The following is a 17,629-nucleotide window of genomic DNA, read 5'->3' on the forward strand; positions in this document are numbered from 1 at the left end:
CAGGCACTCACTTTAGTTGTATTTGAGGGCCGTTAGGAATGGGACTGCTGAATTGCAGCTGGCATGTATCTAAAGTAAGCCAGCCTAGTGAAATAGTGTACTCTTGACATGTTTTTGGTATTTGTCACCTCCCCTAGGCTGGCACAAACTCAACTGAAGATCTTCACGTGTGAGTACTGCAACAAGGTGTTCAAGTTTAAGCATTCCCTGCAGGCGCACTTGAGGATTCACACCAACGAGAAGCCTTTCAAGTGCCCACACTGTGATTACGCCAGTACAATCAAGGCCAACCTGAGCGTCCACCTGCGCAAACACACGGGGGAGAAGTTCAGCTGCCAGCACTGCGACTTCAGCTGCCTCAGCAAAGGCCACCTGAAAGTGCACGTGGAGAGGGTGCACAAGAAGATCAAGCAGCACTGCCGCTTCTGCAACAAGAAGTACTCTGACGTCAAGAACCTGCTGAAACATGTCCGGGAGAGCCACGACATGGAGGACAGGAAGGTAAAAGACTGTTACGAGGAGATCAGTCTCCAGACCAGGGAGGGCAAGAGGCAGCTTCTCTACGACTGCCACACCTGTGACCGTAAATTCAAGAACCAACTGGACAGGGACCGCCACATGATGGTCCACGGCGATGAAAGGCCATATGGCTGTGAGCTCTGTGACCACGGGGCCACTAAGTATCAGGCCCTGGAGGTCCACATCCGCAAGCATCCCTTTATCTACCTCTGCACTGTCTGCCAGCACAAATTTGTCAGCTCTGTCAGGCTGAGGTCCCACATCAAGGAAGCCCATGCCAACCTGGCAGAAACCACAGTGTTCAGCGACTCCATCAATCAAAGCTTCTGCCTCCTGGAGCCTGGGGGTGACATCCAGCCAGACGCCCTAAAGGAGAGAGAGCTGCAGATGACTGAGGAGCTGTCTCTGCTGAATGAACAGCATGCTCTGGTTGCAGAGCTGGGGAACACAGAGGAAGTCACTACAGAGCAGTGTGTGCATGGAGTAGCTGTAGACAACCTAGAAGGGGATTTTCCAACACAAGATGCTGCTTTGACAGACATGGTGGAAAACCAGCAATTCCAAGTGCACTCTGCTGAAGATAGTCAGAGCCACGAGACCACAGTATTGGACAAAGGTGATGGCAAAGTGGAGTGCTCTGAAGATAGTCAGATCCACAAGACCACAGTATTGGACAAAGGCGATGAGAAAGTGGAGTGCCCTGAAGATAGTCAGAGCCACGAGACCACAGTATTGGATAGAGGGTATGACAAGAAGGAGTGTTCTAAAGATAGTCAGAGCCACAAAACCACAGTATTGGACAAAGGTGATGATAAAGTGAAGTGTTCTGAAGGTAGTCAGAGCCACAAGACCACAGTATTGGACAAAGGGGATGACAAAGTGGAGTGTTCTGAAGGTTTCCAGCAGGAGACGGATAAGCAACCATTGCAAGCAGCTGACCAAGAACTGGTTGAAATCTGTACTACAGTCGAGCATACCACTGATGTTATTCAACAAGAGACGTTAAACCAGAGCTCCGTGCCAAGCCAAGAGAACTTGATGGACACCCATCAGCCTAATGTTGCAACACAGTTAGAGAAAACCTTATCTAACAAAGAAACGGAGTCTGGTGCAGGCAATACAGAAACCACTGAAGCCTTAGGAGTGACAATGGAAAGCAACCTGCCCTCTAGTGGAAAAAACACCTTGACTGCAGACACTCAAGAGGAGAGTACAGCTTTCAAGAAGATTATGGACAGCTTGCAAAAGAGACAACTGAACATGGATCTCTTTGAGAGGATCAGGAAAGTTTATGGTGATCTGGAGTGTGAATACTGTGGTAAGATAGCATATTCTACTTTATATAACCTTTCCATTTACATACTTGTTCTTATTACATAGTGCATGGTGCTGGAAGTTATAGGCTGATTTTCACCCTTATCAAGATCAGTCACTCTGACCTCGTGTTGTATAGCACCTGTGTTCTTTAATTATATAGCAAGCGTCTGATATCTAGCGTCAGATTACTTTTATTTTAAAATCTATCTTGCATTTGTTTAAGTCCAACGTCAGAATGGCCAGGGCCAATTGCACTGTTCCAAATAATACTCCCATGCTAGGCTGTAATTCTCCAGACTTTCTTGTTTAATTTAGCTTTAAACATGCTTTCAACTCTGTTTCAAAGCCCTTTTCAAAACGACTGCTCCGGTGTCCCGTTCGGAAACTGATTTCTTGATTTGTAGTGTGGTGTTCTTTTAGGGTGTAGGGTCTGACATGTTAAGAGGTGGATGGAGTAGATCATTGGTTTCCCTTAGCAGTATTTCAGTTGGTCTCCATCTGCCCTGTAGTAAAATAGCAGGCCTGCAGAATAAGCTGGAGGTTGTGGCTGTGCTTCCAGGGTTTATTTACATGGCCTTTATTTCTGTTTTCAGTGGAAGACCTTCACAGTTCTAGTACCATACTTATCTATTAATTTCATGTTTCTACACTAGTTAGTGGAAATACAGTATGTACTATTATTGCTTTTCCTTTTTGGCTGCATTTTTTCTTTTTTCCCTGTTGCTTTTTCATTTGAAAACACTAAAGCTTTTCAGTGTAGTTATTTATTTTACTTTTGTCTTGTAGGTTGGTATATGTTTTCAATTTGTTTTTCAATTGTAGTTCTGAGCATCTGGAGTTGCTTGTGTTTGTTCTTTGTTTGCTTTTTCTTTTGTAATAGGGAATTGTGGAAGGGTGGTGGGTAATTCACTGACTCAGGAGACAGACAGGTGAACTTGACAACACCGCACAGGTGCCCAGTTTTATTTCAGGGGTGCTTTGGGTTTCTTTAGCCCGCAGAGGGCGCTGTTGGTCCGTGGTCTGCTTACCAACTATGGTAAACAGAACCACAGGAATACCAAGCAGTGGTAAACAGTCCACTCGCAGGTGCTTCAAAACAATAATGCAAAAATCAAAGGCACAAAGAAACAGGGAAAATAAAACAGCAACAAAACTGCAAAGAAAAGGTGCTGCACTTTGCAGCGATCACCGTCCTATGCTGCCGGCTGACTAGCCTGCTCAGCTGTAATATTCTGGGGTCTGCCCAAGGGTTCCCCGCCCTCACTGTCTCACTCTGAAACACTCTGTTTCATTCTCTCCCGACTGGTTCTCGGTCCTGGATCAGCGCTTCCGCACTCTCGGCGCGTTTAAAAGGGCAGACCTGAGGAAACAGCAGAGCGTTAACTTACAGGGCTAACAATCTCCCCAAGACTCGCCTCTCAGCCATTCAGAGAGGGGGAAAGTCCACACACCCACTTTCCCACCTCCCCGTGTCACTGCCATGACTCACAGGCGGTTGTTGGACGACTGCCGCCCTCTTCCTGCAGCACCGTGAACACGCCAGCAGAGTCAGCACAGATCTCCCCCTGCTACAGGAATTCATTCCACTTTCTTTTTTTTATATTTGTGATTGATTTTTATTTCTTTTATACAACACATTTCTTTCCCAACAGAAAGTCATATTCTGAATAAGCCCAGCTGTTAAGCTACTCAATAAAATAAATAAATAAATAAATAAATAAATAAATAAACATAATTGCCTGGTCAGTTTTACAAAATATAAATTTGTAAAATGATACTACTTATTACATTTTATAAAATGATACTACTTATTACACTGTAAACACATGTTTTGTGTAAATAATAAGCTTTCCTGTGCTGTTTATATTTAAGGTACTTGTGTTCACGGTTTCATACGGCATTTTGAATTGTGTTTACTACGTACTTCGTTTATAAAGCACTGATTTGTGGTATGGTGTTTAAGCCAGAACAATAAATCCAACTGATAACGTTTGTGTGTTCCCATCTAATAATTAAACTGAAGTAGATGCTATTCATATGGGAAGCAGACCAATCCACACATTTATTATGAGCATGAAATACAGTTAGAAATGTAAATCTTTCAAGCTTCAAGAATTAAGACATTGAAGCAACAGTAAAACCTCAAGTTATGTAGCTCAGGAGTCTGTAGGATTACTGTGAAAGGAAATCAAGAAATAAAAACACGATCCTCCTCGCTTTCAACAAACTGCAGTATATAATTCAATGATTTATTGTGAATGTGAAATACAGTGAAAACTGCAGAATGTCAGCCGTGTCAATGTCACGCTTCATTACAATGTCCTGGCCAGAATATAATGGGAGTCAATGGAAAGAATCTCAGTTAGAAGATAACCTTGACTTATAAACATCCTCAGTGTGTCTCAGAACAGTCTCGGTGTGTCTCTGTCTCAGTGTCAGAACAGTCTCATTGTGTCTCAATCTCAGTGTGTCTCAATCTCAGTCTGTCTCTGAACTGTCTCGATGTGTCTTTGAACTGTCTCCATGTGTCTCTGCCTCAGTGTGTCTCTGAACAGTCTTATTGTGTCTCTGAACAGTCCCAGTGTGTCTCAGTCCGTGTGTCTCAATCTCAGTGTCAGTGTGTCTCTGAGCTGTCTCCATGTGTCTCCATCTCAGTTTGTCTCTGAACAGTCTCTGTGTGTCTCTGAACTGTCTGTGTGTATTTTTGAACAGTCTCAATGTGTCTGTTTCAGTGTGCATCTAAACTGCCTCTGTGTGTCTCAGTCTCAGTGTGTCTCTGATCCCTTTCATGTGCTTGTTGTATCCCGCAGGTAAGCTGTTTTGGTACCAGGTGCACTATGACATGCACACTCGCACTCACACCCACGAGCATCTCTACTACTGCTCCCAGTGCAGCTACTCTTCCATCACCAAGAACTGCTTGAAACGGCATGTAATCCAGAAGCACAGCAACATCCTGCTCAAGTGTCCCACCAAGGGATGCGAGTACACCACGCCTGACAAGTACAAACTCCAGGCGCATCTGAAAATACACAGCGAGCTGGTGAGTTGTACTGCAGGCTGCATTTTTAAACCCATGCAGGATGTGTAGTTATCCCTGATTTGCATTCCGTCATGATTTGTTTTGTGTTTTATAGTATGCAGTCATTAATAATTATTATTAAGGTTTTGCTAAAGGTTTGGCCATACTCCCCTTATCTTTCTTTGAAAGATATTCAAGTAATTAAATCAGAAATTATTATTATTATTATTATTATTATTATTATTATTATTATTATTATTATTATTATTATCTGAAGTGTAAAAGCAGGATGAAACGATGAAGGGTGTCCAGGTGGTGTCTCAGGCTAAGCAGGGAGAATGGATGAAATGAGAGAATGTGGAACAGTGTAAAATTGGCTCGTGAGACCTGTGGGTAATGGAACAGAGGAGGATCAGCTTCCTAATTAGGTCCACATATGATGATCTTCCATCACTGTCAGGTTTTGGTGGTTAAAACCAAAAATCAGAAGCTCTAAGTATAATGTGAGGAAAGAACTGTCTTCAAAGCAAAGAATTCAAAGTACGACACAAATAGCAATCGGCTTGATCAGAGATCTTCAGAGCATGGGTCCCATGAAGTTAGCAAGTTGAGTGATACTTGACTGGAGTTTTACCTTGGTTTTTTAGAGTTTTTACTTTGCTTCTTACGTCAGAAGTCTTAATTAAATCACAAACATTAATCTGCCTTGACAGTTCCTGTTCTTCAAGTGAATAACATTTTCAAAACACCCTGTAACTCCTTCTATAAGTTTAATTAGCCATCATCCCCTAGTCCACCTCTCCTACATCTTCAATATGTGTAAGGTGAAGTTTTGAACTGATGTTATTCTTTTTTGGTACCAGGGACTTCCTGAATGCAGCATGCACGTGAATACAGAGCAAGTATTTGAAGAATACATGTAGAAAGATGTGTTTAATATGTAACACCTACTTTGGTTTAATTATTCCAATCCTGGGTTAAAAATATATTTCCCTTTTGACATCAAAATTAGTTGGATTTATTACATGTATATATGTGGTTTAACAATAATCTCCATGATATTCATATTGGAGATATCAAACTTCTAAGTCTGCAATTATATATCCAATTGTTTTCACTTAAATCCAGTCTTTAAAAAACTGTCAAAATATAGCAGTCCCATTTTAGCTATTCAGTGTTTTAACCCTTAGTTGTACAATTTTTGTCAGGCGCGTCAGGTCCAGTTTATTTTCACATGCACTGTTTATTTTACACATGCTGTTTGAAAAGGACACTCAGTACTGCATCTCCATGCGGTAGCTCCTTTGTGTATGTCCGTGTTATCTCTCTGGTGCATGGGCTATCAGATACGTCCTTTTTTTCGGCTCCTATCGGTCTCACTCTGCCATTGAAAGGTTTTCTCTGCTTTTTCTGGAGAAAAAACGACTAGAGACCTGTGCTTTACATCTTTTTGATGATGTCAGACAGGGTCCGATATCAGACTAGAATGGGGAAATTGTAATGTTTGACCTGGTCTGACATAGGACCGCAAAGTTGACCTCTCTCTGTTTTTACAAAAATCCTGTTCAGACAAGTTCTGAACCACCTGCTTCTCTGTCGAGGTCATCCATCATTAATAGAAGTGTCTTTTGTAAGCATTTTCTCAGATGTATGGCATAACATGGTCCTATGCTATTGCTCCCCCTCACTGTTTATTACCAGGTCTTCATTAATGTCTATGATTTAATGAAGCCATATATAGTTCACCACTGACTCCCCTTTCCTGTACCAGGAGGTATTTCTTATATGTAATAGATCATTCATTATAGAAACCTTGGATTTCAAACCCCCCAAACATTAAAACTTGCATTAGTTGCCAAAAAGTTATTTCCTTCAGGCAAAGACAAGCTTAACAAATTAACTACATTCTCTTTGGCAGATCCTGCTATCTACTGGAACAGACTAGTATCATTATGCTTCAACTGAAGTTTTTACTTTGTTAATTTCTGCACTATATTTTCTTAGTTTCACACTCTTACAGTTCTTCTGTTATATATGTTACACCTGTATTCTGTTGGAATTATTCTAGAATACCTGTGTTTAGCTTAAAGACTACTTTCAGATCAAGCTTATTTCTTTCTTCTAAATAAGAAACTTGAGGCTCGCGTCTGCCTTTCTGCTCAAAGATATAAACCTTGACACCAGTAGCTCAGACAAAGACCAGCTTAGCTCATTTCACAGGTGTTTCTTGGTCAGCGTGACCACAACCTAGCTCCCTTTTTACTCAGACTTACAAAGATACAATAATATTTTACTGTTATAACAGAATAAACAGGATATAGAATGTTCTAACATAACTATAGGTTAATGCAGAGCATATTGTAACTTTTTGTATGAATAGTTTGTTTTAACAATTTGTTTAGTGTTTCTGCTGGCTTTGTATTCTTTAAAACGCAGTACAGTTATTACAACATTTTAACACACATGCAGTTTCACAAATTTTCAATTTGCATCCCAAAGATCATCTGCTTCCAGTAGCAGTCAGACTTGGGTCATTTTCTGCTCTCAGTGAGTCTGTCAAAGCCACCACAGGTGTGTTTTTAAAAACCTGACATCTGCAAAATCTTGTTAGCAGAGCTTCCATCTCTACATTACCATTCCCATCATCAGTGGGAAGACTTCAAATAAATTAGACTGTTTCTATCAAAGAGCCATCCATCTCTGCTGCATATACCTTTCATACACATACACCTACACACACATACACCTTTCACTCAAAGAAAGTGACCACACCTTGTACATGGGAAGATAGGTTAATTCATGACACCAGCCTGACTGCAGTACTAAAACATGATCTCTAGCCTAGCTTGACTGCAGTATTACAACATGATGTCTAGCCCAGCCTGACTGCAGTATTAAAACATGATGTCTAATCTAGCCTGACTGCAGTATTACAACATGATGTCTAGCTCAGCCTGACTGCAGTATTAAAACATGATCTCTAGCCTAGCTTGACTGCAGTATTACAACATGATGTCTAGCCCAGCCTGACTGCAGTATTAAAACATGATGTCTAATCCAGCCTGACTGCAGTATTACAACATGATGTCTAGCTCAGCCTGACTGCAGTATTACAACATGATGTCTATCCCAGCCTGACTGCAGTATTACAACATGATCTGTAGCCCAGCCTGACTGCAGTATTACAACATGATGTCTAGCCCAGCCTGACTGCAGTATTACAACATGATCTCTAGCCCAGCCTGACTGCAGTATTACAACATGATCTCTAGCCCAGCCTGACTGCAGTATTACAACATGATGTCTAGCCCAGCCTGACTGCAGTATTACAACATGATGTCTAGCCCAGCCTGACTGCAGTATTACAACATGATCTCTAGCCCAGCCTGACTGCAGTATTAAAACATGATGTCTAACCCAGCCTGACTGCAGTATTACAACATGATGTCTAGCCCAGCCTGACTGCAGTATGAAAACATGATGTCTAGCCCAGCCTGACTGCAGTATTAAAACATGATGTCTAGCCCAGCCTGACTGGTATTACATCATGATGTCTAACCCAGCCTGACTGGTATTACAACATAATGTCTAGCCCAGCCTCACTGTAGTATTAAGACATGATGCCTATCCCAGCCTGACTGGTATTACAACATGATGCCTATCCCAGCCTGTCTAGTATTACAACATGATGCCTATCCCAGCCTGACTGGTATTACAACATGATGTCTAGCCCAGCCTCACTGCAGTATTAAGACATGATGCCTGTCCCAGCCTGACTGGTATTACAACATGATGCCTATCCCAGCCTGACTAGTATTACAACGTGATGCCTATCCCAGCCTGACTAGTATTACAACATGATGTCTAGCTCAGCCTGACTGATATTACAACATGATGCCTGTCACAGCCTGACTAGTATTACAACATGACGTCTAGCCCAGCCTGCCTGCATGTGGCTGCCAGAGATCTCTTGCTGTGTCTTCAGGTTCAAGAGCAATTGGGACCCAATGGGGAAAAGTTTTTCATTGCTTGCTATATTTAGTACAACAGAGCCATTAGAATTACATGAAAGGTATCTATCTATCTATCTATCTATCTATCTATCTATCTATCTATCTATCTATCTATCTATCTATCTATCTATCTTTCTGTCTATCCTGTGTTAGCTTGGGTCTTGTCAACATGATAGTCAGAAGTTTTGAACATAGCTATGTGGAAGATGATGGTGGAATGGAGAGCCATTGCTGTGCAGGATTCTCCTAGATGCTAATACCATGTTTGAGTTGCTGGGGATGTTTGCGGGTGACAGTTATCTTATCAAACTGTATCAAAATATTATCAAGCTCTGAATATGCTTAAAAAAAGAGTACTCTTTGGATATGCTACAGCATTTTCAACAGTATCTCTCTTTTTTTAACGTTAAAGACATTGTAGGTTATTTTTTCTTATTCTCTCCAAGAGAAAGGCGTAAAATCATCCAGGAAGTCACAAAGAACCCTAGAACAATCTATAGGGATCTGCAGGCCTCTCGCGTCTCGGCTAACGTCAGTGTTAATGACTCCACTATCAGAAAGACACTGGGCAAAAATGTGATTCATGGCAGAGTAGCAAGGCGGAAACCACTGCTCACTAAGAAGAACATGAATGCTCGTCTCAAGTTTGCCAAAAAGCACCTGGATGATCCTCAAGAGTTCTGGAACAATGTTCTATGGACAGATAAGTCAAAAGTAGAACTTTTTGTCCAACATGGGCCCCGTTATGTCTGGCGAAAACCAAAAACTGTACATTCCACAGTAAGAACCTCATACCAACGGTCAAGCATGGTGGTGGTAGTATCATGATTTGGGGATGCTTTGCTGCATAAGGACCTGGACGACTTGCCGTCATTGAAGGAACCATGAATTCTGTTCTGTATCAGAGAATTCTACAGGAGAATGTCAGGCCATCCTTCCATGAGCTGAAGCTGAAGTGCAGTAGGGTCATGCAGCAAGACAATGATCCGAAACACACAAGTCTACATCAGAATGGTTGAAGAACAAGAAATTTAAAGTTTTGGAATGGCCTAGTCAAAGTCCAGACCTAAACCCCATTGAGATGTTGTGGCAGGACCTAAAATGAGCAGTTTATGCTTGAAAACTCACAAATGTCACTGAGTTGAAGCAGTTCTGCATGAAGGAGTGGGCCAAAATTCCTCCACGGCGCTGTGAGAGACTGATCAATAACTACAGGAAGCGCTTGGTTGCAGTTATTGCTGCTAAAGGTGGCGTAACCAGTTATTGAGTCTAAAGGGGCAATTACTTTTTCAAACGGGGCATTGGGTAATGCATAACTTTCTTTAATAAATAAATGAAGTAAGTATCAAAATTGTGTGTTATTTGTTCACTCAGGATCCCTTTTAGCTAATATTAGATTTTGGTTGAAGATCTGATAACATTCAGTGTCAAAAATGTGCAGAAATGCAGAAAATCAGACGGGGCAAATACTTTTTCACGACACTGTATATGATTGGCTGTTATAGATATATTTCGGCTGTACTGTATAAAAGTAATAAGTAATTTGTGGTTTCTCCCGTTCTGTGACTAAGAAGAAAGGACAATAATAATTTCTCTGCTTTTAGTTTGTTTGTGTTTCCCTTGCCCTGATGCTAAAGGTACAGGGCAGATAGCGCTGTTGTTTGTTTATTCTTATTTAGTCTTATTTTTTTTTTTTAACCCCTTTAACCCTTTTTTAATCCTACAAATAAAAGGACATTTATTTATTTCTGAATCCATTCGAGAACCCTATTCCTTTAGACACTTCCTTACCAAGGCCTATAAAGAACACACTTACAACAAGTCAAGTGGAAGGTACTGCTGTATTTATGTATTCACATAAATGACTTTTCTTTTAAAAAAAAAAAAAAAAAAAAAAAAAAATAAAAAAAAAAAAAACTCAGACTGGGAGTCCACATCCCATTTTCAAGAGCATCCTTGTAGCAGATTAATTCAAAAGTGTGATCTAGTGGTTAAAGAAACAGGCTTGTAACCAGGAGGTCCCTGGTTCAAATCCCAGCTCAGCCACTGACTCACTGTGTGACTCTGAGCAATGGTCCATCTTTGGGGTGAGATGTTGTTGTAAGTGACTCTGCAGCTGATGCATAGCTCACACGCCCTAGTCTCGTATCTGGTAAAGCACTCTGTGTTGGTGGTTCACTATGAAATTATTATTATTATTATTATAATTGTTATTATTAAAAGCCCCCTACATTTCTTCAGTATGGAATCGAAGTGTTGTACAGTTTTTTGGGAGACAGTTTGGGAACAGTTTTGCCGTACATTCATCAGCCAAGGTCCCCGGATGGGAATGGTTTTATACATGGTTTAAAAATGATAATTGGATTGAAGGAACTGCCATTAACCGCTCCTTGTTTGAAATGCAGCCTTTACAGATATTTGTCTTAAGTGCTTTTCCATGAGGGACACAAACCTTGAGTGAAGAGAACGCAATTCAAAATGATATAAAATCAGACAAGGCCATTTATCTCCTAACATAAAAACAGAACAAGAAGAGATCTTCAGTCTAGGCGGTGGCATGATGCACAGAGCATGCCTATGTAACAGTCTGTTTTTGCAGATTGTGCACAGTGCATTAGGAGGGAAGTGACATTTAAAAGAATGGCAGTGTATTCATTTCTTGTAAACACTTCTCCGCGTTGCCTTTTTTCATTATGCTCGGGAGCATTTGAAGCTTTTATTCCTCTTTTGATAAGTATGGTTGACACAAGATTAGCATTTTGTTACTTGTTTCTTTTGTTACTCACAGTACAGTATGAAGCTCTTAATTAAAGGGTTCATCAAAGTAGTGGAAGTGGCTCTAATAGTTTTTTCAGCAGACATCTGAACTTCAGTGTCAATTTGTGTCTTTTCTATTCTGTACATCTTTACTTATAATTATAAGGTGACTTTAACAAAGTAGGTAAAATTAGAAATTGCCCTTGTTTGCAGCATGTGAGGTGCCATGAGATCCACTCGGCCTATGTAAGTTGTGTGCAACTACTGTATTCAGCAACATGGGTTGAAGTGGGTTCCTGCTGCATTTGTGTCCAAGAAGACAATCTCTCAAGAGTTCCTTAAATGGAAATGTTTGCAGAAAAACACGTCTGGTAAAACACGGCTCTAGTTTCAAGCAGGTCTTTGTAGATCAAGCCCGCAGGCCTGTGCAGTATACTGTGACACATGACGCAGACCTGTGCAGTATACTGTGACACACGACGCAGACCTGTGCAGTATACTGTGACACACGACGCAGACCTGTTTAGTATACTTTGACACACGACACAGACCTTTGCAGTATACTGTGACACACGACGCAGACCTGTGCAGTATACTGTGACACACGACGCAGACCTGCACAGTATACTGTGACACACGACGCAGACCTGCGCAGTATACTGTGACACACGACGCAGACCTGCGCAGTATACTGTGACACACGACGCAGACCTGCGCAGTATACTGTGACACACGACGCAGACCTGCGCAGTATACTGTGACACACGACGCAGACCTGCGCAGTATACTGTGACACACGACGCAGACCTGCGCAGTATACTGTGACACACGACACAGACCTGCGCAGTATACTGTGACACACGACGCAGACCTGCGCAGTATACTGTGACACACGACGCAGACCTGCGCAGTATACTGTGACACACGACGCAGACCTGCGCAGTATACTGTGACACATGACGCAGACCTGCGCAGTATACTGTGACACACGACGCAGACCTGTGCAGTATACTGTGACACACAACAGACATACAGCGGCCCGATTCAGAAATCTGTTTCCACTCAAACAATGTCGCGGGAGTCTCAGTAGGTACTTGTTAAAAATTGCTAAAAATAAATCTTAAAAGTCACGTGAAATTTGCCATTATCTTTAGGAAAAAACAGATTTGTCCATAACTTCAAACACTTAACCAAACATTCTGAAGTAGAACTACTGCATAAGAAATTGAGTCAAGTAGAAAATGTTTTGGCAAATGCTTTCATAGGTATTAGATCTAGACACAGGTTACCCGTATTCCCCAAAAATGGGCAGGGGGCAGGGGGGCAAGGGTCCCCCCGTCCCCCCCCGCCCCTGACGACACTTTTCAAGTTCCGCAGACTGCTGTGCTGGTTCTTGGTGTGAGTGTGAGCTGAGTGAATTTAGCTGTACGATATTGCACAGCAGGGATATAGAATTGCACTTTATCTGCATTCAGTCCATTGCACAGCTTGTGACTGACATTTTCACAGCAAATTTCTTTGCACAGCATGGATTTTGGTGCATTATTGTAACATAGCAATCACTGTCCATAAAACAATCTGGCCTTTAGGTCATCCAGCCTTTCAGTAGTTGACCCCTGAAGTTCATTTCCATAAAGATGTATCCATGTAGGAAAAGATGTAACTCTCCACTGGAGAAAAATTAAATAAACCATAAAAGGTAATTTAGGCTTTTTCATTAGTTCTGTATTTGCAACAATACTTGTGAAATCTACAGTTTGGTGACAGACTGGGCACTATACAAACGGCAATATGAACAAGAAGAGCAAGTTCAAAAGCTTCAAAAATACAGTGTCACATTTCTGCCTTTTTGCTGCTGAAACATGAAAAGTTAAAAAAAAAAAAAAATTACAAAATGCTTCAAAGAAAAAGTCAGAAAAGCGCTGAAGTGACGGCTCTGCATGTTTGATCTGTAAAGTACTGCTGAAATTACTTCAGTTTAGTATATGCAGTATGTTTGTTTGCAAACTGGCATGTGTAAAGGCAGTGCTGTGTGAGGTACTGCAATATTTCTTGCATTATAACACGTGCCTGTTCACACATTTTTAGAAGCATTGCAGCACACGATGGAATGGCTTTATGTATACAAGTCATGTCAACCGCAAACAAAACCGAACTTCTCAATATGCAACCCTACCGCTCTTCATGTTTGGGAAGGCTTTTTGTTTTATTGAATGAAACTGATTGAGCGTGAAATATTTTTTTGCATTGTTCTGTACTAGCTCAACCATGACACCCACAGATGTTTTATTTATCCACAATCTTGACTGGCAGAAGTTTCATTGTATTACAGTCTGGCTCATGTCTCATTTCACAGGTCTCTAGCCATGCTTTTCAAAAACCTGTTTTTTTCAGGATAAAAGGAGTTACGTTTGCCCTGTGTGTGAGAAGTCCTTTCCAGAGGATCGGCTTATTAAATCACATATCAAAAACAGCCACCCAGGTAAGTGTCACGCCCTCAGCAGCACCTGAAAATAAGAGGCAGCTACTGTTTATCTTACTAGACTGGCTGGTAAAGTCAGGGCGGGAGGAGGCACCTACCAAGAATGAAATAAAACGCAGAGCAGAAATATGTGGTGTTTTTAAGAAGTTGATTAACTTGATGGTACAGACAATTTGGACAACCTTTCCTTGTTCTTTTTTCATACTTCCAGATCTTTATATAGCAGTTTCACAAGCAGTAGATATATTATTAAACCACGGGTCAGTAATTTCAACACATGATGAACAGTTACTCCCTGTAAGTTTAAGTGAAAGATTTGAAAAATTGCATGGTTAGGGGGGGGGGGGGGTTGCAAATATTCATGTACACTTGAGCTTGTATTTAACTGCAAAAACTTTTTTACTCCAGGTGATATAATTTTAAGGTTCTTCTCTTGTCATCTGAGTGTTAGGTCTGTCTTGTGTAGGAAAAGCTATCCGTTACAAATTCTCCATGGAGACTTACACTAGAGCAGCAACTTCACATGTTGCCAGATCCACAAAACTAAAAGGCTGTTTTGTACCTTTAAATAAATACACTGCAAGTTTCCAAAAGACACTTACAATTTCTGTTGTTCTTGTTTCCACCTTTTTCATTATTTATTTTGGCCCTTGAAAAACTGAACTCCACTAAGTCTATTTAGGTTGGAATAGATAATAGGATTAATTTCAAAAAGTTAAATGAACTTGATGACAGGGCGTGCTTTGATCGTGAACTTCTCCTTTCCTCTTCAGTCTCGAGCTTGGCCAGGAAGAGAATTATCTTTTTGATTTGAATGTGACTAAGAGAGCAGCAATGGTTTATTAGGGCTTACACTGCTAACCGCAGCCAACTGTCTCTCCAGGGTCAGCTACAGATCCAAACTTGAAACAGTGGCACTTGCACCCAAAAACAGCCCAACTGAAATGCAGGTTTTTACTCGCATTTCAGCATTTCGACTTAAAGGGTTGAGACTTCATAACATAACAGGCTTTCTAATGTCCAAAGCAGTGTCAGGAGAGAGCCTGTCGCTGCCAGTGTTGCTGTTACTCTGGGAATACATGCTAATGAGCACTAATAATTGTGTTGGGAATTGATTTAGCAATGGGTCTTTGTCTATAACAAACCATTATTATTATTTTATTTTAATTTTTTTTCCCCACATATGAAAATCTACAAATAAACTACCATTCAAGCAGTCTAATCTGCATAACCGTCAGGAGCTGTAAATTAAAACTGGTTTCAGTCTGTTGATTTAATTAAAAAAAAACAAAGTGGAGAGGAGGCCATTAGGCTCATCAGTGCTCATCTGGTTATTGTAGCTGATTGATCCTACAGACCTTGTCAGATTGATTTGTTTTAATGACCCCAAAAACGTGAAGATGGGCTACTGTGCTAAACAGACAGTAACAGCAAGTGCATCTCTTTCCAGAGGTGTCAATGAACACAATCTCAGAAATCCTTGGGAGGAGAGTGCAGCTGAAAGGGCTGATTGGAAAGCGTGCCTCCAAGTGTCCTTACTGTGACTGCTATTTAATGAGGAATGGATCGGACCTGCAGCGGCACATCTGGGCTCATGAAGGTAGGGTGTGTCTAAAAGAGAGTTTGCTTTTGATATACAGCACATGTAGCGGGTACAGAATTAAAATGCACTCCTTCATACCACACACACAGCTGTTTACTTACCTGATAGGATAAAGACAAAAGCATTTGTGCAGATAATTAGATGGGTAAGCAATGTGATTAAGTGAAGCTGCAGCAGTTTCGGACTTGGTAAAACACCTGTCAAGCTGAAGCAGTTCCTTGATGAGATACTGAACTCTGCATATTCAGCTCATTGTTCATTGTAATTACACAGTGTTGTTTGGTTATGTTTTTTTTAAGCCACTTGGGAACTGTGCACTCAATCTAGTAGGGAAGCAGATCTAAACACAGCTTCTGTTTAGACTTTGTGTAGCAATGTTATGGAAACAGCCCGTCGATCAGTGCATGTGAAGCTCTTTATCTTTAAAACCCCAGGGAACTTGAGTTAATGATTTATAAGACTGATTTATACAAGCCCACAAATGAGCTCCAAACATCAGCGTATTCACTTCTAGAGACTGCAAGCAGAACTAAACAAAAAAAGTGTTGTTGATTTACCTCATCCAGGCCAGGTAGATTCTTCACTTGAATAAAATGATTTCATAAAAGATGCTTCTCACCAAAATCTCTTTAAAAACCAGCGTCTGCTATTGGAACACAATCATTTGGGGTAAATATCCACCAAATGCATTTATTTGTATTGTTTTATTTGGAAATACATGTTATTGTGGTTGACGTGTTCCCGTAATTCCTGTAATTTCATAAGTCTTTTTATATTTATATATATATATATATATATATATATATATATATATATATATATATATATATATATATATATATATATATATATATATATATATATATATATTATATACAGTCAATTAGATCTGTGGAACGCAGCCTGAAATGAAATTCACAGTACACCTGTAATTAAATATTCAGTATGAGGTCATTTAAAAATAAAACATTTTGTAAAACTGACAGTAATTTTGTTTGCCTGATTTATTATTTTCATATATATATATATATATATATATATATAACTTCAATTTGATGATGCCCTCGAATAAACGCCGCTGTCAATAAAGAAACAAAAAACACACACACAGTAAATAAATAAACATGCAACACTGACTATGTTCATGTAATGCCCATGAAGAGATGGGAGCCTCAATCTAGCACGTACATTACAAACTAATGTACACACACACATAGTAAGCACATTGTTTTAATGGTAGTACAGTTCTGAAAGAAAATGCAAGATAAACTACATACAGAACAGCAGCCCTTCTGAAGTTCTCAAAGGTGGTTCCCTTTCAATTCGAATGACAACCATTACCGAATGGGAAGAGCCTCTCTGACCATCAATCTCTGAGCAAATATACAAAAGAACTCCTGGGTGCTACTGACAATGAGACACGGATACGCTTTACAATTCCGCATAGGTCCGCCACATTTCAAGGGTGTGCTCCTCACCGCCGTCAAACCAGCGAGGATGATACTTCTTCAACAGGAGTTCGCCAATCTTCGAAGGAAGAACGCTGTATGCTTGGTAAGTCCAAGCGATGCCCTCAGCTGCTTTTACTCCAGGTACTTCCTGGTGCCCAAGAGGGACGGCGATTTCAGACCCTTGTGCCTCCAACACAGGAAGTTCAACATGTTGATAGCACAGCGTATCCTCCAGTCCGTCCAACCGGGCAACTGGTTCACATCGATCGACCTGCAAGACGCCTACTTTCAGGTCCCAATCCGTCCCGCGCACAGAAAATATTTGCGCTTCGCCTTTCAAGACAACACGTACGAATTCTGTGTGCTGCCATTTGGCCTCTCGCTGGTGCCCCGCACATTTTCAAAGTGCATGGATGCAGCACTAGCTCCATTCAGGCTGCAGGGTATTCGGATCCTAAACTATCT

The 17,629-nt window shown here is 40.9% G+C and overlaps 1 protein-coding gene across 1 annotated transcript in view; it reads left to right on the forward strand.

Moving 5' to 3' along the window:
• LOC121315188 (zinc finger protein ZFAT-like) overlaps positions 1 to 17,629 on the forward strand; it is a 59,670-nt gene that overhangs the window by 15,834 nt on the left and 26,207 nt on the right. The window contains exons 6-9 of the mRNA XM_041249238.1: positions 138 to 1,837; positions 4,647 to 4,879; positions 14,023 to 14,110; positions 15,561 to 15,710. Of these exons, the coding sequence (XP_041105172.1) occupies positions 138 to 1,837; positions 4,647 to 4,879; positions 14,023 to 14,110; positions 15,561 to 15,710 (2,171 nt within the window). The remainder of the gene's footprint in view (positions 1 to 137; positions 1,838 to 4,646; positions 4,880 to 14,022; positions 14,111 to 15,560; positions 15,711 to 17,629) is intronic.

Source organism: Polyodon spathula, chromosome 4 (assembly GCF_017654505.1).
Source record: "Polyodon spathula isolate WHYD16114869_AA chromosome 4, ASM1765450v1, whole genome shotgun sequence".
NCBI lineage: Eukaryota > Metazoa > Chordata > Actinopteri > Acipenseriformes > Polyodontidae > Polyodon > Polyodon spathula.